The sequence below is a fragment of the Rattus rattus genome, chromosome 10 (assembly GCF_011064425.1).
Source record: "Rattus rattus isolate New Zealand chromosome 10, Rrattus_CSIRO_v1, whole genome shotgun sequence".
NCBI classification, from domain to species: domain Eukaryota; kingdom Metazoa; phylum Chordata; class Mammalia; order Rodentia; family Muridae; genus Rattus; species Rattus rattus.
The window spans coordinates 12,678,195-12,698,240 of record NC_046163.1 but is presented as its reverse complement, the minus strand read 5'-3'; the positions used below and the strand labels follow the sequence as shown (position 1 = coordinate 12,698,240).

The 20,046-nt window shown below is 48.1% G+C and overlaps 2 protein-coding genes across 5 annotated transcripts in view; one reads left to right on the top strand and one right to left on the bottom strand.

Annotated features, from left to right (window-relative positions):
- The window catches only part of C10H2orf76 (chromosome 10 C2orf76 homolog), a 69,975-nt gene extending 68,718 nt beyond the window's left edge, over positions 1–1,257 (bottom strand). The window contains exon 1 of one of the 4 annotated variants that reach the window (XM_032915126.1): positions 1,004–1,257. In XM_032915126.1, coding sequence (XP_032771017.1) covers positions 1,004–1,251 — 248 coding nt within the window. In that variant the 5' untranslated portion in view covers positions 1,252–1,257. Of the gene's footprint in view, positions 1–402 lie in introns of all 4 variants that reach the window. The other 3 variants (XM_032915127.1, XM_032915125.1, XM_032915128.1) reach the window with 3 other exon arrangements.
- Positions 1,155–9,633, top strand: Dbi (diazepam binding inhibitor, acyl-CoA binding protein). The gene is made up of 4 exons (XM_032915129.1): positions 1,155–1,278; positions 2,253–2,370; positions 6,386–6,448; positions 9,378–9,633. The coding sequence occupies exons 1-4, from the start codon at positions 1,270–1,272 to the stop codon at positions 9,449–9,451; spliced, it is 264 nt and encodes an 87-aa protein (XP_032771020.1). The 5' UTR covers positions 1,155–1,269; the 3' UTR covers positions 9,452–9,633.
- The last annotated feature ends 10,413 nt before the right edge of the window (positions 9,634–20,046 follow it).

The window sequence follows — 20,046 nt, the reverse complement described above, 5'->3', positions numbered from 1 at the left end:
CCTGCTTTTCCTATGCATGCTCTCCCTGACACTCTGGGCTTTCTCACCACTTCTTTGACCTCCAGGCCTAGCTTAAAAGGCAGAACTTTTCCTCCATATCCTCTCCCCAGTGAGGGATTTTTCAGTTTGTCCGTCCTGTTGGTTTTTTTTTGTTGTTGTTTTTTTAACCTCAAACTTTAAAAAAATTGTCCACAAGCTTCCTTCCGTATCAGTTTTAAAATATTTCATTAATGAGACTAAGAACTCAAAGGGAACCCCAGTGTCCACAGTAATTCCTGTTTACTCCTGCTCTCTGCTAGAAAGCTCCTTCCAACTTGCATCTTCTCCCCAGCCCCTCTCCACACTCATCAGTTTCAACTCCCAACTCTTTACTTTTTAAAATATATCAACTATGAATCCCACTATAAGACGCTCCACGGTAGCAGAGATTCGTCTGTTTGTTCACAACTGCGTGGCCAAGATCTAAGATTTCATCAGGACAAGTGTTTAAAAAAAAAAAAATTCTTAAAGTGATTCACTTAACCAAGGCTTTCTGGGCACCTCTTCACGTGCAAGTTTGTTATATGACTCTGTCTCTGACTTTATTAAGCACTGATGAAGCACTAGACTGCGTTAGGGGTGCAGGACTGAAAATCATGGGCAATATGCGCAAGTCAAAGAATATGCTAGAAGTTCAGAAGAAAAGGCCTTGGTCCAGTAGGCCTTCAACGAGCTGTGCACCACGGATTCTTCCCTAGATTCCCTGAAAGGGGTCGGAACAGCCCATTTTCCAGGCGGGCAACTTCCGGCCTCTTTCCAATCCACAGGGACTTAAAGGGAAAGAATCATTCTGACTTTCACTGTTCTCCCGCAGCACCCCGTTTCACGGCGTTCTCAGTTCCTGCCAGCTCCTGCCCAACTGTCCCGACCCAGAACGTCCCGTCCATCCATCCCACTGCCTTCCGTCCCCCTCCGCTCCCCACCCCCACCCCGGAAAAAAAAAAAAAACCGTAGCGTGTCCAACCTGCTCCCAACGTGCTCCGCGGCTCCTCCCTGTGCATGCGCAATAAACTCCCTCTTGTGTCGGGGAAGGGCCGGAGCGCTCTGTGGAGGATGGACACGCCCCCGAAAGCAGATCCGACTTCTGATTGGCTGCCGCCGCTCGCCCGAGCTCAGTAGGAACGCGGGGGTTGTGCTTTTAAAGGCGCTAGCCGGTACGCTCTGGAACTTGATTGCTTCCCTCTTCTGAGCTTGCTCCCGCGCTTTCAGCATCCAGGTCACCTCGCCAGTATGTCTCAGGTACTGTGCGTGCCCTGCCGGGCCGCGAAGATGCAGTGGGTTTGGGGGCATCAGCCCGCAGGAATCCCGTGGGGTCTCTTTCCTCGGATATCCCGCAGCTGTTCTGGGATCCGAGCCCAGCTCATAGCCTGGGGAGCGGAACTTTTTCCCTTGCAGATTTCTGAAACTGCCACCCACGCCGGAACTGCTAGAGAGTTACGGGTGGGCTGGACTCCTGGGTGAAGCGGGCACAGGGTCCTCGAAAGAAAGATGGGGCGAAAGGGGGATGAAGGACAGGGAAGATTGAATCTCATACTGAGAAGAACCGAAAGGAATAGAGGGCCACTCAATGGAGGCCCTGGTTGAAGAGCCTGGAGGTCGGGGAAGGTATTTAGTCTTGTGCCTGGCTTGCCCGTGTACAGAAGAGATGCGAGTAGGTGAAGTGGCCCAGAAACCTGTTCCTTCCCTCCAGTGGAGACCACTGCCTAGGACTGAGCCCTGTGGGGCGACCTCTGGCTCCTCCCACTTGCCTCTCCCTAATCTGGGCACTGGGACAGAGGTCAACGCTGAACTCCAGGCCCCGGTAGGAAGGGACCAGCTGGCACCCGACCCTGGATTCCACGGCATTCGCGTCCTGAACCCTGATCGACTGTTTTGATCACCCCACATTTCTTTCCCCTTTCTGCCCAGTAAATCTCCGCTGATCAAAGGTCGGGGCTTTGCTGGAACCCCAGCAGTTGTTGGATCTGGGCCAGTGGTGGCCCAGGCAGTTAGTTGAGCACGAAAATTTTCAAGGGCACGTACTTTTGCTGTGGGCCAAGTCTATTCCTAGTACTTGACACAGTGCTGTAACTACATGAGTGGACAGGTGGGCCTGTAGAGAATCTTGACAAGGAGGAGGAGTTCGGGAAGAGTGCTGCTTCCCACCTTCCCGTGCATCCCTGGACCTCTCCCACTCAGGCGTCCTGCATCCCCTTCCTCTCCCTCTCTCTTAGGCTGATTTCGACAAAGCCGCTGAGGAGGTGAAGCGTCTCAAGACTCAGCCAACTGATGAAGAGATGCTGTTCATCTACAGCCACTTCAAACAAGCTACTGTGGGCGATGTAAACACAGGTATGCCCAACTTCTCATCATCGGAGCCGGGCCAAGTTGGCTCGGCAGCCCAGGAGTCTGAGAACTTCACTTCCCAACCGCCGGAGGCACCACGGTTCAGGCAGGGCACGGTGGCAGAACATTGGCATCGAGACTCTAAGCTGGAAGATACTCACCTGCAAAGACCATCTCCCTAAACTCTTAGTGACCCTGGGAGCAGATTCAGTGTGGGTTTAGAAGGGCTTGACTGATTATCTCAGCATCTACTGTGAGGGAAGCTCGCCCTAAGCCCCGTTGCTTTTTGTCAGTAGCTTTCTTGAGCCTACCGTTTCCATCAGATGAGCAGGGTCACAGAGTGCTTGGCAGACTCCCCGAGCCTAATAGATGAGCAGGGACACATCTGCTGCCCTGAGGTGAGTTGAAGGAGCTGCTGGCCCAAGTCTGCCCTGCCCAGATGATTTTTCTCCCTATCTAAAGATCTTGGGCAGGTTTTTCTTTCTTTCTTTTTTTTTTTTTTAAACCTTGTTTTTGGCATTTGGCTTTTTGTCTTTTACTTTTGAGAGAGGATCTCCCCCTTGGTTTGGAGCTTGCCAAGTAGTCTAGGTTGGTGGTCCAGCGAGAGCCCCACCCTCCCACCCCCAACCCCGTCTGCCTGTCTCTCTCTGCCTCTCCAGTGCTAGCACATTATAAGCATAGGCTGCCACAGTGTGACCTTATATTCCCCTGGGAGTCAAACTCAGACCCTCGTACTTTAGTGGCTGTCCTATTCCTCCAGCCCCTTGGTATAGTTTTTGAAACTGTGCTGTGGGTTACCTTGGCCTATAACGCTGCCTTCTCTGCTGCCCTGGGCAGTGGCTATATACTAAGATAACAGCACAGTGTGTTCTAGAGAGAACACATGACAGCATGGAAGGAAATAGATGCCTCAGCCTCCACCAAGCGTGGCCTCCAGCTGGAGTGGCAGGCCAAGCAGGTCAGAGATTTGAGGGCTTATAAACATCCAGGAAGGAGAAGACAGTGTGGGAAGGGATCAGGGAGGCCTGGATGCTCTCTGGTAGGTAGCATTTTCTCGGAGCCTCGTCCCTAGCCAAGCTGTAGGTACCTGGTGGCATATAAGCATCAGTAGACTAGCTTGGCACCCACCCCTGCCTGGTCAGGGAACTGTTTGTTTTGGTTTTTGGCTGTACTGGTTCAGTACAGCGAAGACTAACACACCTGGCTAAATGGGTTTTAGCTAAAACTGGCTAAACCTAAGTAATGCCAAAAGCCCAGCCTGCAGCTACGTCAGCTGCATTTCAAGGGCTCAGTGGCCACAGGGGACAAGTGGTTTCTGAATTAGATGTTGCAGGGACCAGTAAAATGGCCAGCGGGTAAAGGCTCTTACAGCCGTGCCTGACTATCTAAAGGACCCACTCGGTGAAAGGAGAGAATTGACTCCCAAAAGTTTTCCTCCGACTTCCACACCTGCAACAATGGCGTGCACACATGTGCACCGCAATATATAAATTAATTAATGGGGGCTCGAGCGATGGCTCGGTGGTTAAGAGCACTGACTGCTCTTCCAGAGGTCCTGAGTTCATTTCTTCTTCTTTCTTTTTTTTCAGAGCTGGGGACCGAACCCAGGGCCTTGCGCTTGCTAGGCAAGTGCTCTACCACTGAGCCAAATCCCCAACCCCCGGTCCTGAGTTCAATTCCCAGCAACCACATGGTGGCTCACAACCATCTGTAATGAGATCCAGTGCCCTCTTCTAGTGTGTCTGAAGACAGCTATGTATTATACTCATACATAAAATAAATACATCCTTAATAATAATAATAATAATAATTATTATTATTACTAATGGAATGTTGCTAATGTATATTTCCATCTGAGGAGAACAGGCTGTCAGGGAGTCTTCCTTTGGGGTTCTGAGGGTTCCTTTGCAGGCCTGGTCTTCTTGTGAGGTTCCTGGAACTTTTTCTCAGACTCAGTTCCCCAAGCTGTACACTCTGCAGTTTCTGCTCCTAGCAAGGAAGAATGGTAGAAGGGCTTTCCAGATACAGGTGCTCTGGAAGCAGTGTGGTCCTCAGACAAAAACTCTAGAAGGAGTCTGGTGATATGAAAATAGGGCCAGAGTATTAAGACAAGCACAGGCAAGGACACCAGAGCCCCCCCAGGTAACGGTAATGCAACTTGGACGGAAATCAGAAGCTGAGAAGGGGGTGGGGAGAGAATTGTTTTTGAGGTCGGTGGTTGTTTTAATTTCAGGTACTTTGGTGTAGTGCCTGCATGTATATCTGTGTGAGAGTTATCAGATTCTCGGAACTGGAGTTACAGTTGTGAACTGCCATGCGGATGCTGGGGATCTATCCTAGGCCTCCCGGAAGAGCAGCCAGCGCTCTTAACCGCTGAGCCATCTCTCCAGCCTATTTTCAGAATTTTTGAATTCTGAACCACATGAATGGATGGATGTTTATTTATTTTGATTAAAGGACAGGTTTGGTTTTGAGGATTTTTTTAGTCTCCCCTCACCTACCCCCTATTTTGTTTAAGACAGAGTCTCATGTAGCCGAGGCTGGCCCAGATTCACTACATAACCAAAAATAACATTGAATTTCTTTTTTTCTTTTTTTTTCTTTTTTGGAGCTGGGGACCGAACCCAGGGCCTTGCACTTGCTAGGCAAGCACTGTACCACTGAACTAAATCCCCAACCCCAACTTTGAATTTCTGATCCTCCTGCTTCCACCTCACAGATATAAATTACCACGCCCAATTTATCTGGTGCTGGGCCAGGGTTCGGAGCATTCTAGGCAAGCACTCTGCCAAGTCAGCCACACCCCTAGCCCTTTTATTACTTAATATTTTTCTAATTTTGAAAGACTCTCACTAAGCCACTCATTCTGGCTTTAAGCCCCTGTAAGCCAGGCCTTGAACTTTCCCTCCTCCTGGCCCCACGGCCCCCGGAGTGGATGGCCTCATGGGTGTGAACACCACGCCTGTCTAGTTTCTTTTTTTGTATTATGTTTAATTTTTTGAGACAAATCCTCACGTAGCCTGGGCTGGCGTCAAGCCCACCTCGAATTCCTGATCCTCCTGCCTCTACTTCCTGAAGTGCTGGGATCATAGGTGTATGTCGCCATTCCCTGTTCATAGATGAAACCCGCCAGGGCCCTGTCCGTGTGAGGCAAGCCCCTGCCAACTAAGCTTCATCCCCACTTCCAAAGAAGAGTGCGGTTTTTGTTTTTTAAACTAAAACGTTGGGTTTTAAACATTTAACTTTACAGTTTAAAAAGACCCTAAGGGGGGTTGGGGATTTAGCTCAGTGGTAGAGCGCTTGCCTAGAAAGAGCAAGGCCCTGGGTTCGGTCCCCAACTCCGAAAAAAAAAACCAAAAAAAAAAAAAGAAAGAAAAAAAAGACCCTAAGAACATTTTTTTTTTTTTAATCTTGTATTCTCTCAATTTTACCTTTGTGTTGTTAAAAGCCTGACTGGGTTTCTTGCAATAGAGCCCACTGTGTGAGACACTAGACGTTCTTAAAACCCATGGTAAGGATGCCAGAGTGTGGCTCTCCACAACTGAGGGCTTCTGGCTGGGGTGGGACAGGGGAAGGTTTTCTCTCTAAGGGACTGGGCACTGGGAGTTTGCTCTCCAGGGAGTATCCGGGCAACACAAATTGGACTTGGTTTGTTTTGTTTTTGTAACTGGGATTAGAAGGAGGGGAACTGGAAGGAGTGAGAAGTGTAGTTGAAGTTCGTGATATAAGATTCCCAAATAATCGATAAAAAAAAAAAATGTTACATGAAAAAATGTCTTGGCACCAAGGGTGGTGCCATACTCCTTTAAAATCCCAGCACTCAGGAGGAAAAGGCAGGTGGATCTCTGAGTTCAGGGCCAGACTGCTCTACAGAGTGAGTTCCAGGACAGCCTAGGCTACACAGAGGGAACCCTGTCATTGTGGGTGGGGAGTGGGGGGTGGACAACAGTAACAAATTCGTGGGAATAAGTTGAAAGTTATCCATTGTAGCAAACCTTACCATGTCCGCCCTTCCCTACAGATCGGCCGGGGCTGTTGGACCTCAAGGGCAAAGCCAAGTGGGACTCGTGGAACAAGCTGAAAGGTAACACATCCCAGCCAACTCCCTCCTGTGCGGGGCTGGGCATTGAAGACTCCCTTGGAGAGCAAGGAGGGCAAAGGTCAGGAGGCACATCCTGGAAGCTAGCCCAGCTTCACCCTCACACAGAAAACTAGGTCATACCCTTTCTTTTCCCTCCAAATGGTGCCGATACCTTTTCTAAGAACTCTCTGTCTTCTGGGCATTGGAGTTGTCTGGAGGGAAAGGGCCAGGGAATCAGGCCACAGAGAAACAGGCTGGGGAGTGATATCATCGCTGTGGTCTTTAGATGTGTCCAGAGTCAGGAGAGTTCTGTCCACGCCTCTATCTCCCCACCGAGGCCAGGCAGTGACCCCTTAGCCGAGTGGCCTTCCCCAGTTCCCTTTCAGCCAGAAGGGCACATAGAGAAGGGGGATGAGGTAATTCATGGCCAGTGAATGGAACTATTATTTACTAAAGCACAATCATCCAACAAGTGTCCAGGATCCACTAAATCACGTGTTCCCGTGGCAGCAAGCCCCAAAAGCTGGCACCAAAGCCGTTGGCAGCTTTTGTTCGCTTGTTAGCCAGTTGCTGAATAAGCCTTCTGTCCTCTCACAAGGGAGAGAGGCATGAACTCAGGAAGAGCCCCGGCACTCTGAAATGCACTGCTCGGGGGGCCATGCAAGTCTGGCTGTTCGTTTCCCACAGCATTCTCAGGCCCCTGGACATCTAGTGCTTCACAACGAGCTCTCTCAGTCCCCGGGGACTTCTCGTTTCCCTGGGGGAGTCTAAGAACCGAGTGTGTCCCTCGGGGTGTGTTCACGGTCCCTTGTGCCATGACAAGGAGACAAAGGTTTGCTTTATTCCTCTCCAAGAACCAGCAACTTTTTGCCCAGCCTTTAGCTCTTCTCACAGGGGCGAAGAAGGCGGCTGGCTCTGCTTTCTCACTGCCAACAGTACAGCTGTGGGAGTTAAAAAGCCCCAAACAAATAGTCCATAGGCTAAAGCCAAAGATAAGATTATTAGCACCAGAAAAATCAGCGCAGGGACACTTTCCTGGTTGCCTAGAAGGCTGAGGCTCACACGGACGGCTGCCCTACTTTCATGGGTGACACATCATGCAGGACCTTGGTGCACGGTAAGGCAGAACCCAGCCCCTGGAGGGCCTTGGGTCCAGTCCTCAGGCCGTCTCTGAGATGTAAGAGAGCTGTAGTAGACATGTAAAAAACAACCTCCAAATATTTAACTGGGATCACAGCAGCTGTATCTGACCTATGGCTCAACATACAATTTTAAAGAGTTAGTCCATAGTTATCATGGGAGGAAGCAGACACACATAATACCACAATGTCCAAAGCTTAGGTATCTGGGGCTAGGGAGATGGCCTCAGTCAGCAAGGTGCCTGTCATGTAAGCACAAGGGCCCGAGTTCAGATCCCCAGTGCCTATATACAGCAGCAGGCATCTGTAATTGGAAGGGGCAGAGACAGGCAGATTGATCCTCTGAACTCACTGCCAGTCTAAGAGCTCCAGGTTCAGTGAGAAATCTTGTCTCAAAATAAAGCGGAAGGTCTGGTGGGACGGCTCAGTGGGTACAGATGCCTGCCACCAAACCTGACAACTTGAGTTGGATCCCCAGAGCCCACATGGGGATCAATTCCCACAAGTTGCCTTCTGACGTCTACCCATGCTGTGCTATGTGTATGTCCCCTTTCCTCTTGTCTTAGTTACTGTTCTATTGCTGTGAAGAGACACCATGACCACGGCAACTCTGCTTGCTTACAGTTTTAGCGGGTAGTCCATGATTATCATGGCAGAAAACAGACAGACATGATGGTAGAGCTGAGACCTTTATATCCTGACCCACAAGCAATAGAGACTGAGCCTGACATCGGCTTTTTCCAACCTTAAACCCCACCAACAGTGACACACCTCCTCCAATAAGGCCACACCTCCTGATCCTTCTTGAACAGTTCCACTAACTGGGGACCAAGCATTCAACCATTCCAGTTCAAGTCACTACCACCACTCCCCCCTTGCAAAATAAACACATAATTTTTTAAATAGGTAAGGTGAGGCTGGAAAGATAGTTAATGGATTAGGAGCACTTGTTGCTCTTACAGAGGATTTGGATTTGGTTCCCAGAACTTACAACAAGTGACTCACAACTGCCTATGACTCTAGTTCTAAGAGATCTGACACCCTCATTATACTTCCATGGGTACCTGGATGCGTTTGGTACATATGCGTACTAATTGTCTAGGGTTCTATTGCTGTTTTGAAACACCATAACCAAGACAGCTCTTATAAAGAGAACATTTCATTGAGGCTGCCATTATCATCGTGGCAGGAAGCATGGCAGCTTGTGGTTGTACATGATGAGAGTTCTATATCTTGATCTTCAGGCAGCAGAAGGAGACTGTGTGTCACACTAGGCATAGCTTGAACATAGGAGACCTCAAAGCCTGCTCCCACAGTGACACACTTCCTCCAACAAGGCCACACCTCTTTTTTTTTCTTCTTCTTTTTTTCGGAGCTTGGGACCGAACCCAGGGCCTTGTGCTTGTTAGGCAAGCGCTCTACCGCTGAGCTAAATCTCCAACCCCAAGGCCACACCTCTTAATAGTGCCATTCCCTATGGGTCAAACATTCAAACACATGAGGCTCTGGGAGCCATACCTATTCAAACCACCACATTAATTAACAAATAAGTAAATAATAAGTCTTTTAAGTAAATAGAGAGTGAGAATAGAAGGCACTTGGCATGTAACTCTGACCACCACAATGCACACACGTGCACATTTGTTGGCAAACACACAGACACATACATTCTACATCCACTGTAAAATATGCACACACAAGTTTTTAAAAAGCAACGGCTGGACACCCCTGCCAGCTGGATGCCTTTCTAGCATACAGCCTCCCTGATGTGTATTCCTACCAATTCCTTCCAGGAACTTCCAAGGAAAATGCCATGAAGACCTATGTGGAAAAGGTAGAAGAGCTAAAGAAGAAATATGGAATATAAACGACCAGATTTGGTGGCCAGTCACATGTGTGACATAATGCCTATGAGGACATAATGCCTTGGTTTTTTTTTTCCTAATGTAGATGACATGGCTCTGATATGTTAGGGCCAGAGTTAATTACTGCTCTTCCTCCCTTTGGAGTTTTTACCTGAACTCAATTAAAAGTACGTTTGTTACTCTATGCCTGGTTTACTCTATTGTCTCTGTGTGTGTGTGTGTGTGTGTGTGTGTGTGTGTGTGTGTGTGTGTGTGTGTGTGTACACATGCATTTGATTTTTATTACATTTAAATATATTTTGTGTGTGTGCGCGGGTGGGTGCAAATACAGCAGAACACGTGCAGATCAGAGGAAAAGAACCTGCCAGAGCAGGTTATCAGGCATTTATTACCACTGAGCCATCTCACCAGCCCATCTTCAAGGTTCTTGAGATAACGTCCCTTCCTCTAATCTCTCACCTCTCCTTCCTTCTGATGACGTGCTTTGAGGCTTGGGGTGTGGCTCAGTTTGGTAGAGTGCTTGCCTAGCATGCACAGACCCATGGGTTCAATTCCCCAACACTGCCTACAAAAATCAGGAGTGCTTGCTTGTACACACTTGTGATCCCAGCACCCAGGAGGTGGATTCAGGCCATCTTGGTGACAGAGCAAATTTAAGAGTACCTGGACTGTACAAGACCCTGTGTCGTAAAAGTAAATGTTCTTCGAACGCTTCTGCCCTTTTTCTCTACCTGGGTGCAATGTGAGGGAATTGTCATGCTCATTCCCATGGTGAGGGACTAGGTTATAGAAGTAGCCTTCCTCCTCCTTTCACCCACCTCAGATCAGGTGATCTGACTGGGACCTGTGCCTACAGATGCTGTAAGAGCCTCATCTTGCGGGGCCACCCTCAGGTTCTATGGAAGGCAGGATTGACAGTGTGAACTTTGTCTGGGTTCAGAACAATTGAGCAAGAGTGGAAGTACCCTTGGGAACAGAGTACGCCCTGGGCTGAGGTCTCCCAGGGTACCTATTGAAGGGGAACCACATTGGGGGCAGGAAACTGTTCACCAATGAGCCAAGGACTTCCTCGGTGGGAAGAAGGGAGGCCATAGAAAAGTACGGCTGGACTTTGCCAGGATTGCTGCTCTAAGGAAAAGGGACAGCAGCAAATGCATGCCCCAGGTGGGTCCCCGCTGCAGCCCTGAACATACTGTCATGAGTGACGATGTTGAGGCTGAAAGGAACTCTACAATACTCCAAGGGCAAATAGCTCTCGAGACATTCTTCCTTCAGAACCCACGCCCATAGCCACAGTTCAGCCTCAGCCCCAGAACAACAGTGAGGCCTGAGAGTGGCTCACCCAGGCTCTCTTGGCTGGTAAGCAGACAAAACAGCAGCTCTTGACCCTGGTGTCAAAGCCTGAAGAAGGGCAGGAAGGAGACAAGCTACTGCCTTCATGCTTGGGTATGGCACCCTCTGTACCGCAGGACAGGAGAGAACTGGCTCGAATGTGCGTGATTCTTTTCTAGGCAGTGGGAACCTAAGGAGGTGGACATAAAGGTGTCGTCTGAGGGCTGAGGAGGTGGCTCTGTCTATTCAGTCCCCAGAGCCCTTAAAAAGCTGGGTGTGGTGTCGTGCATTACTAATCCCAGCACAGGAGACACAGCAGCAGGCAAATCCCCGGGGCTCTCTAGGAAGCCAGCCTGGTGGGTTTTAGGCCAGTAAGAGCCTGCCTTTTAAACAAGGTGAACAAGGGAGGAGCCCCTGCATTTAAGAACACTTGCTGTCGGGGCTGGAGAGATGGCTCAGCGGTTAAGAGCACTGACTGCTCTTCCAGAGGTCCTGAGTTCAAATCCCAGCAACCACATGGTGGCTCACAACCATCTGTAATGGGATCTGGTGCCCTCTTCTGGTGCATCTCAAAACAGCTACACTGTACTCATATAAATAAAAATTAATTAAAAAAAAAAAAAAGAAAGAAAAAAAAGAACACTTGCTGTCCCTGCAGCTGACCCATGGCTCGTAACTGCCTCTAACTCCATGCTGTAAGGGATCCAACACGCTCCTCTGGCTTCTGTGTACCAAGCACGCATATGGTACACAGATAAAGCACTCACACACATAACAATAAATGTTTTCAAGGTGGACAGAGCAATGACACTCAAAGCTGTTCTCTGGCCTACATGTGCCCGCATGCGTGTGCACACATGCACCATCTGAGCTGAGCGTGTGGGAGATGGCTTTAACACAGCAAGAGGCGCCCAGAGGATGTGACAGGATCGCGTATGAGGACTTTGTTTTTCCTGCTTGTTAATGTAATGGCATGTCTGAGGCAGAGCCCCTGCTGTCTTGTTCTGTCCTACCTAGCTCGTTGCACCGAGGTTGTCAAGACCACTTAACTCAACCATTTGCTTGCTCTGTTATTGGCTGCTCCAAAAGTAAGTCAGTTTGAAACACTGCCAGAAATCGAGGGTGCGTAGCAGGAAATGTTAAATATGGCGGCACCATCCCATGCTAGGGCTGGGTAATTTCTGGCCCCAGCGGGATCACTGCCTCCATGTCTAGCCCCAGCAGTGATCGCCCATCTCGCTAAGTTCCCAGGTCGGGTTGCTGCCACACCAGCCCCATGCCATGACCCCATCTCATGGTTAGCTGTCACAAATCCCCATAACCCTGCAAAATAAAAACTCTAGAGGCTTGTCATTTATCAGTCAGATTTATATCACTAAATTCTCCACCCACAAATGCCCAAATGAACTCAGAGCTAACTGATAGAAGGTGCCCACTTAGATTGGACAAATTGTCCTGTAATAATCCATCCCTTATATGAGACTCGTTGCTACCGGTGGCTATTGAAAGCCACACGGATCTGAGTCATCCTCTTCCTCCCTCTTCCTTCCTTCTCCCCTCTCTGTACTCTCTGTCCTGTTTCTAAAATTCTCAGCCCACCTTTCTTTTTCACTGCCCAACCACAGGCCTTGCCTTATCTTGTGCCTGCCCTCACCTACATATAGGCATCAACCCACATTTCCCCTTTCGTCCAGTTAAAAGGCTCTTTCCTTTCAAATAGAAATTGAGCATAACTATTACCATTATAAATACTCTATATTTATAAAGTATAAGGTATACCTAACACCTCGTCCATCATTTTTGTCAATTAAATTGAACACTTTGTTATCTGTCCTAACTTAAAAAGGCTTATGATTTTATATCTGTTATGTCCTAGCTTAGCTTGTATACTATCTGAAAACTACCCTCTCAAATGAGTTCTCTCAATGCTAAGTAGCCCAGGTTGGCTATGAGACTATAATTAGTCTTCAACCCCATCAGAAATCCAAGAACAATCAATATTATCTGAAAATATAGGAAGCCTAACACGGCTTCCAGAACCGAGACAAGTTCTAGAGACAGCTGCCTACCTGTACAGTCCCCTGTTAGCAACGCATTGCAATCCTCAGCCTTCTGGCCCAGGATCATCTGACAGACCTCGTGAAACAGGAATTATTGAGACTAGCTTATTCTGTCTGGGCAGACTAAGCTGTCCTCTCCTGTAACTGTCCTCTCGAGAGCAGTACAGGTCTGTAGGAGAAATGGGCGATGTCTGCCCAGCGGCCACCTTGCCACAATCCTCACCTGGAGACGGAGGCTCAGTTCCTTCTTTGAACTCACGAAAGGGCAGCTGTTAGGAGCAGACATGTCTCAATAAATGATAAATAACATTAAATGTCACACTGGATTTCTGATGTTTTTGAAAACTACCTATCTGTGTAAGGTAACCTGGACTGTTGTCTGTTAACTACTCTCAGCTGTTTCTAGACTTAGCCATTGACGCAGAGCCAAGAATTTGCTCTCCGGCCCTGACTCACACTGGGAAATCATTTGAAGACAGTTCATGGCATGAATAGAAGGGCTGGGTCCAAGCCTCATACTTCTAATTTTTTGTAACAATAGAGGAAATATACGTCAATGAAAACACTGATCCTGTACCAAAACGAATTCTGTACCAAAGTGAGAAATTATAACTTCAACTTAGTAACAATTATAAGGATTTTTACTAAATGAGATTAGGCTGCACAATCAATTCTAGTTAATTCTTCCATGTTAAATTATGACCATTTCTAAATTCCCCAGGAAGACAGCCTAGAATAACCACCTCCAGCCTCCCCAAATTAGGGAACTGGGGCAATGACTCTTCAATAACTTCTTCAAGCCGTACATGGGCATGGAGATATCTTGAAGGGGGAGGAAATAGAGGAGTTGTTTGGTCTTAAGAAGGCCACACCAACGAGTGCCATCTCTGATGTCTGTCCTGACTGAATCTGGCTGAAAGTCCCTGAGATCAGGAGGTCAAGCTGGTCAGTTCAGCACATCTGCCAGTGAGACTCACCAAAGCTGAACATTCTGTAATATATAAATCTCAAAATGAAATTTTAGTATCATCAAGTATCTGTTTTGATTGATTCTCTGGAATCTAGTCTTCAGGGGTCTCCCTCTATCAAATCTGATCCATTTAACTCTGGAAGGTGTCCAGAGCCTAGTCACCTTTTCTAAAAACACAAAGACAAAACCTTTTCCCCAAATCAGCATATCCTTCAGTCGGCAACCAGGAAAGCTTGTATCTTGTATTCTCTCCCAGAGAAATAATATAACCACAAAATCACACCCATTTTGAAAATTAAAACAATCTAAAACTAATGACGTAAACTAAAATACTGTGTGAGCCTACTCTTAGGCTTTTTCTATTCTGTCATGTCCAAAAATTAACATTCTCATGGAGTCCACGAGCAAAGAATATGAGTTTCCTGCAGACTATATATACCATCTATCTGCTATGCTCTCTACCCGGAGTTACAGACTTCTATTTTTCCTATCTTAGTTCTGAACCACGAGCTAAATTCCCCCCACGTGATTCTGACAAACTCTGCATATAAATCTCTCCTAAAAGCAAATAAACCAGCCTTTGAATTAAATCATACTCTAATCGACAGCTGTTAAGGAAGCAGGCACCAAGAGAGTCAGACAGGGGATGCACAACTGGGGTTCCACTTGCCTTGGAGGCTGACACATTAGAGACCAGCTTGGGCAAAGCCCTGTAGAAGACACCGAGGTCTTGTGTTCATGGTATGGCCTGGTTGTACAGATACCACAGAGCTCACCAAGCTGCTAACCACTTCAGCTCCCAGTCTTACGGGAGAAAAACAGATTATACCTCTCTCCTTTTGAAGACACAACCCTGTGTATTTTAACACTCTGGCCTCATTGGCTCCCCTAGACCCTTATCTTTTTTTTTTTTTTCCTTTTTTTTCCGGAGCTGGGGACCGAACCCAGGGCCTTGTGCTTCCTAGGCAAGCGCTCTACCGCTGAGCTAAATCCCCAACCGCTAGACCCTTATCTTGAGCCTGCTTATCTCAGCAGCGATATCCTCCTGAAGACCTTATCATGAGCATTGTTTACCTGGAGCCTGCTTCCTCAATCTTTAAGGAAGACGTCATTTGTATCTGAAAGAGTTGTGACGTAGTCATGTCTTAAGCCTTGAGGACATGGGATTGAGTTAATTATCACCCGGAAACATTTTTCCAAATTGTGCTGTGCCTAAATATGCCTAAAATAAACTACCTTGAATTAGACTCTTGAGGTTTGAACCAAGACTGACTAGAGTCCTGTTGAACCAATTTTTCTTTCTGACCTCTCTTGGATGGACACAACTGGCTATGATGTTTGCAGAGACACCTCCCTCCTACTCCGTCTCAAAAGAACCCACAACAAAATACACTGAGGGTAAATGTAAATAGTAGAGGGTAAGTTTAGCATGGAGAGATGGGGAGAGGCAGACAGAAAATTAAGGGGGAAATATCCTAAGTGAAGTTCAAAATGTCCCTCTCCATCCAGACTTGGCTCAAGGCTCAACTCAGCAAACTCCCCTGGAGGGTGGCAGTGAACCTTCATAAGCCCGCGAGAGGCTTCCAGCCTGGAGCTGGCACCATAGAGATTCCTTTGTTGAGATGTTGTCTCCCAACAGCTTTTAACTACAATCACCAGCAACTCCAGCTCTAAGGGGGTGGGAATCCAGGAGGCCTTCGGACTGGAGCTAATGGTCACTCAGCTGCATGACTGGATAAGGAACACCACACAGCCTTCTGGCTTGCTTGTGGCTCGTGAGAGGCAGATGGGCCTCCAGGGCACTATGTCCTCGCCTTTCCTGGTAAGAGAGCCTTCAGGCCTGACTTTCTGGCTCATGACAGCCTTCTAAACTCATGTCAGTGCTCTCTGGGTACAGGAAGGGACAGAGTGAGAAGTCGGTGGCTTCCCTGAGATCAGGAGTACAGCTCAGTTCAGCATGTCTGATGATAAGAAACTTGGGTGGCCTCAGTCAGTGGCCTTTGTTTACTGAGTATCTGATAGGGCTGTCATTCATGGTCTTCATTTCTGCTTTTGCAGATCACATCCCCACCCCCCACACCCACCCCCACCCCCGTTTCAGTCCTTCGATGGGAAAAGTACATGTCATTACAGTGAACTTCTTCTTGGGGAACACATTGCAAGATGTTACACAGATACCTGAGAACACTGAGTATCAAACTGTACTCACACTATTCTTCTCTTTATGTACATCCCTGTGGTGTAATTTATGAAAATGCACATCAAAATTAGCAATAGTTAGTGAAGTAGAAAGGTATAACCATATACTAGTTAGCTAAAAATACAAGTTGCTTACTTGTGGAGTTTTCCACCCCAACCCTACCCTGTGATGGGTGGGGCCAGGGGGTAGAGGATGTCCTGGTTTGTCTCTTCGTTGTATTTTGAGACAGGGTCTCTCTGTAAATCTGGAATTTATGTTTTCCCACTAAACTGGCTGGTCAGTAATGCCCAGAATCTACCTGTCTCTGCTTCCGAGCACTGCCACATTCTCACGCTGGGGCAGCAAACAGTTTACTCGCTGAGCCTTCCACTTTTAAAATGTTTTAAACTTCTGCTTGTTTGCCATGTGTGTGCACACATGTGCACACATGTGCATTTGTGTGTGCGTGCAGGCCCAGGTACACTTTGGCCGCATGTGGGAGTCCAAAGAACCCCTGTGCCCACGGCCACCTTTCACCTTGTTTGGGACAGTGCTTCTTTTGTTCTTTCTCTACAGTGACTGCCAGACTCGGTGGCCCTTGGGCTTCAGGGGACTCTGCCTCTCATCTCTCTGTGGGAGTCTGGGATTATAGGCACACTATCCTGGCTTTTGTGCCACTTCTAGGGTCAAACTCAGGTCCCCAGTAAGCATTTTTACCGACTCTTCATCTCTCCTGCAGTAAGAGAAGCACCGCACTAAGCCGCCTTCTCGGACGTTTTCTCATATTTGAGATGGTCTCACTACATAGCCTAGGCTGGCCTCAAACACAGGATCTTCCCGTCCCAGCCTCCTGAGTAACTGAGTTACAGGTACGCACCACCAATGCCCCACCCCTATTCAGTACTTTTTCTATCAAAGGTCATGAAACTACAGAAAGCGAAGCACAGTTGAGAGGGTGCTGTAGCACCTGGGAGTATAGGACATTGCTGTGTTCATTATCCAAATAAGGAGATTATGGCTTGGGTGATATAAAAGCATTAGAAGGCCCTGCTTGTTCCCTCCTGTCCTGTCCCTGCTCGTCACCCTCAGCCATCACTCTGCTCTTTATCTCCACTGAAGGGATGGGGGTGGGGGTAGGGGGAGGCAATAATGACAACTTCTTGTGCTCCTTCGAACGCCATGAGATCCGTTCTGGAGAACACGATTGCAAAAGCAGTTCCCGCCCACCTGGAGGGGGGGGTGCAGGTGAGCACTTTTTTTTTTTTTTTTTTTTTTTTTTTTTTTTTTTTTTCTTTTTTTGAGCTGGGGACTGAACCCAGGGCCTTATGCGCTTCCTAGGTGGCGCTCTACCACTGAGCTAAATCCCCAGCCCCTTAACCTGCTTTTTAAGGTGATTCCCAGCCTGAGCTAGGTTTGTCAGCTACCTGCCTATACCACCTCAATACGCACATACCCGAGCGTAGTCCTACTGGTTCCTTGGGAACATTTACCTGGCGTTCTGAGGTGTCAGCAGCACCTTCCCTTGGGGGCTCTTCTGGGCTTCCACAGTAACTTAGGTCCTGGCCAGGTGCCACGGTGTTGTGCCTCACCCTGGCAGAGCTCCAGAACAAGCAGGTGTGAGTTGTTTCAACATGTCCTCTCTACACCAAAGTGGTTCCATGATCCAGAAGTCTGGGAACGAGCATTTCAAAGAAGCATGACGTGTCACTGAACAGCAAGTCAGGTCTTCAGCTCTGCAGTGACTCAAGTTAATGAGACATGGGGCAAATCATGTCACCTCAGGGAGCCTCAGTTTCTGAGCTGAGGGCTGGAGGATGGGGAGAGATCAGCAGGTAAGCACGGGGACCCGAGTTCAACTCCCCAGAGCCCATATAAAACTGGGGCAGGAGCTAGAGAGATGGTTCAGCGGTTAAGAACACTGACTGCTCTTCCAGAGGTCCTGAGTTCATTTCCCAGCAACCACATGGTGGCTCACAACCATCTGTAATGGGATCAGATGCCCTCTTCTGGTGTGTCTGAAGACAGCTTGTAGTCATATACAACAACAACAATGACAATAGCAGCAACAATAACAATAACAACGACAATAACAGCAACAATAAGAATAACAATGACAACAACAATAACTGGAGCAGAGACATGCTTCTGCAATCCCAGTGCCTCAAACAGGAAAATGGGAGCAGAGACCTAAGGATCCCTGGAAGCACTGAGGCCAGCAAGCCTAGAGTACACAATGAAAACAAGAGACTCTGTCCCCAAGATGGCGAAAGGTTACTACTTGAGGTTGCCCTCTGACCTCAACCTGCACGCACACACACACACAAGGAGCCATGGATCAGAGAGATGGCTTAGCAATTAAGAGCACCCACTGGTGTTGCAAAGGACCCAAGTTTGCTTCCCAGCACCCATGTCAGACGGCTCACAACCACGTGTAATTCCAGATATGGGGGGGACCGGATGTCTCTGGTCTCTGGGCCCTACACTCACATGTCCATATCCACACACAGACACACACGCACATCTACACATAAATTTTTAAAGATTTATTTATTTACTTATTTATTATATATGAGCACAGTGTCGCTGTCTTCAGACACACCAGAAGAGGGCATCAGATCCCATTACAGATGGTTGTGAGCCACCATGTGGTTGCTGGGATTTGAACTCTGGAAGAGCAGTCAGTGCTCTTAACCGCTGAGCCATCTCTCCAGCCCTACACATAATTTTTTAAATAATAAAAATATTTTTTTTCTATTCTTTTTTTCGGAGCTGGGGATCGAACCCAGGGCCTTGCGCTTGCTAGGCAAGCGCTCTACCACTGAGCCAAATCCCCAACCCCATAAAAATATTTTTTAAACAGCACTAAGTAGGTTATTGTTCCACAATATTATTTGCCCACAGAGGGGCAAAGAGAAGCCCCCGGGTGTGGCTTCGTTACTAATGTCCGATTGGAATATTGTAAATAGATGGTTTAATCAGCCAGACGGTTTATAGGTGTGTAAATTACAGATACTGAAGTTGAAGATGAGCCCAGAGAAGTCGCCAGTGAGGCAGGCTTTCCCAGAGATCTGCCTTTGGGCTCTGTGTCATGCACTGTATCTGAAGGGGACAGCGTAAGACTTTGGCTTGCTACTTAGGCTAGCGTACAGCTCAAGTGACTTCTGTGACTTTTTTTTTCTCTGACATTTGAGGACTGCGATTGTGTGCAGATAACCGAGCCATGGATGAAGAGGATTGCTATAGAGACTTCGAAGGTAGGATCCAGTGAGGGTCGGATGGCGACGAGATCCACCAAGATTGAAGGTGCAGACCTAGCACAGTGACCAGAGAACGTGTGTGTGGGGGGGAGGCAGGAGTACAGAGAGTGTCCCCCATATGAGAGCGGGGACAGCTTAGGGTGGTGCAGCTGCAGAGCACCCACAGTGAGAGCACACATAGCAGCCACTGCTGCTGAGTGGATGAACTGAGAGACAGGATGCACTGGACACTAACCTGCAGGGTAGAGTCACACTGAACCCAGGCCAGCGGGACAGAGTCGTCAACAGCTGGACACCTGTGAGCTGGAGACGAGTGGACCAGTGAGCCTAGGCTTTCAGAGTTGGCCGGACAGCCGCACTGTGGTGATTTAATTGACAACGCCACATAATCTAGAACCACATGGCAAGACAGTTTCAGTTGTCTGGATTAGAGCTGGGCCTGTCTCAGGAGATATACTCTGATTGTTTTAATTGACCTAGGCAGACGTGTCCACTGTAGGTGGCACCATTCTATAGGCTGGGAGACGTGTCCACTGTAGGCGGCACCATCCTATAGGCTGAGAGACGTGTCCACTGTAGGTGGCACCATTCTATAAGCTGGGAGACGTGTCCACTCTAGGTGGCACCATGCTATAGGCTGGGAGACGTGTCCACTGTAGGCGGCACCATTCTATAGGCTGGGAGACGTGTCCACTGTAGGTGACACCATGCTATAGGCTGGGAGACTGGACCATCTAAGAGTAGAGAAGTGAGCTGAGCACCTGCATACATGCATTCATCATTGCAATTGGCTCTTTCC

What these genes read in the sequence shown, in the direction of transcription:
- Dbi (XM_032915129.1), top strand. An exon ending in TGTGGGCGATGTAAACACAG is followed by an intron (nt 2,371 to 6,385) that starts GTATGCCCAACT and finishes CCTTCCCTACAG; the next exon opens with ATCGGCCGGGGCTGTTGGAC. An exon ending in CTCGTGGAACAAGCTGAAAG is followed by an intron (nt 6,449 to 9,377) that starts GTAACACATCCC and finishes AATTCCTTCCAG; the next exon opens with GAACTTCCAAGGAAAATGCC.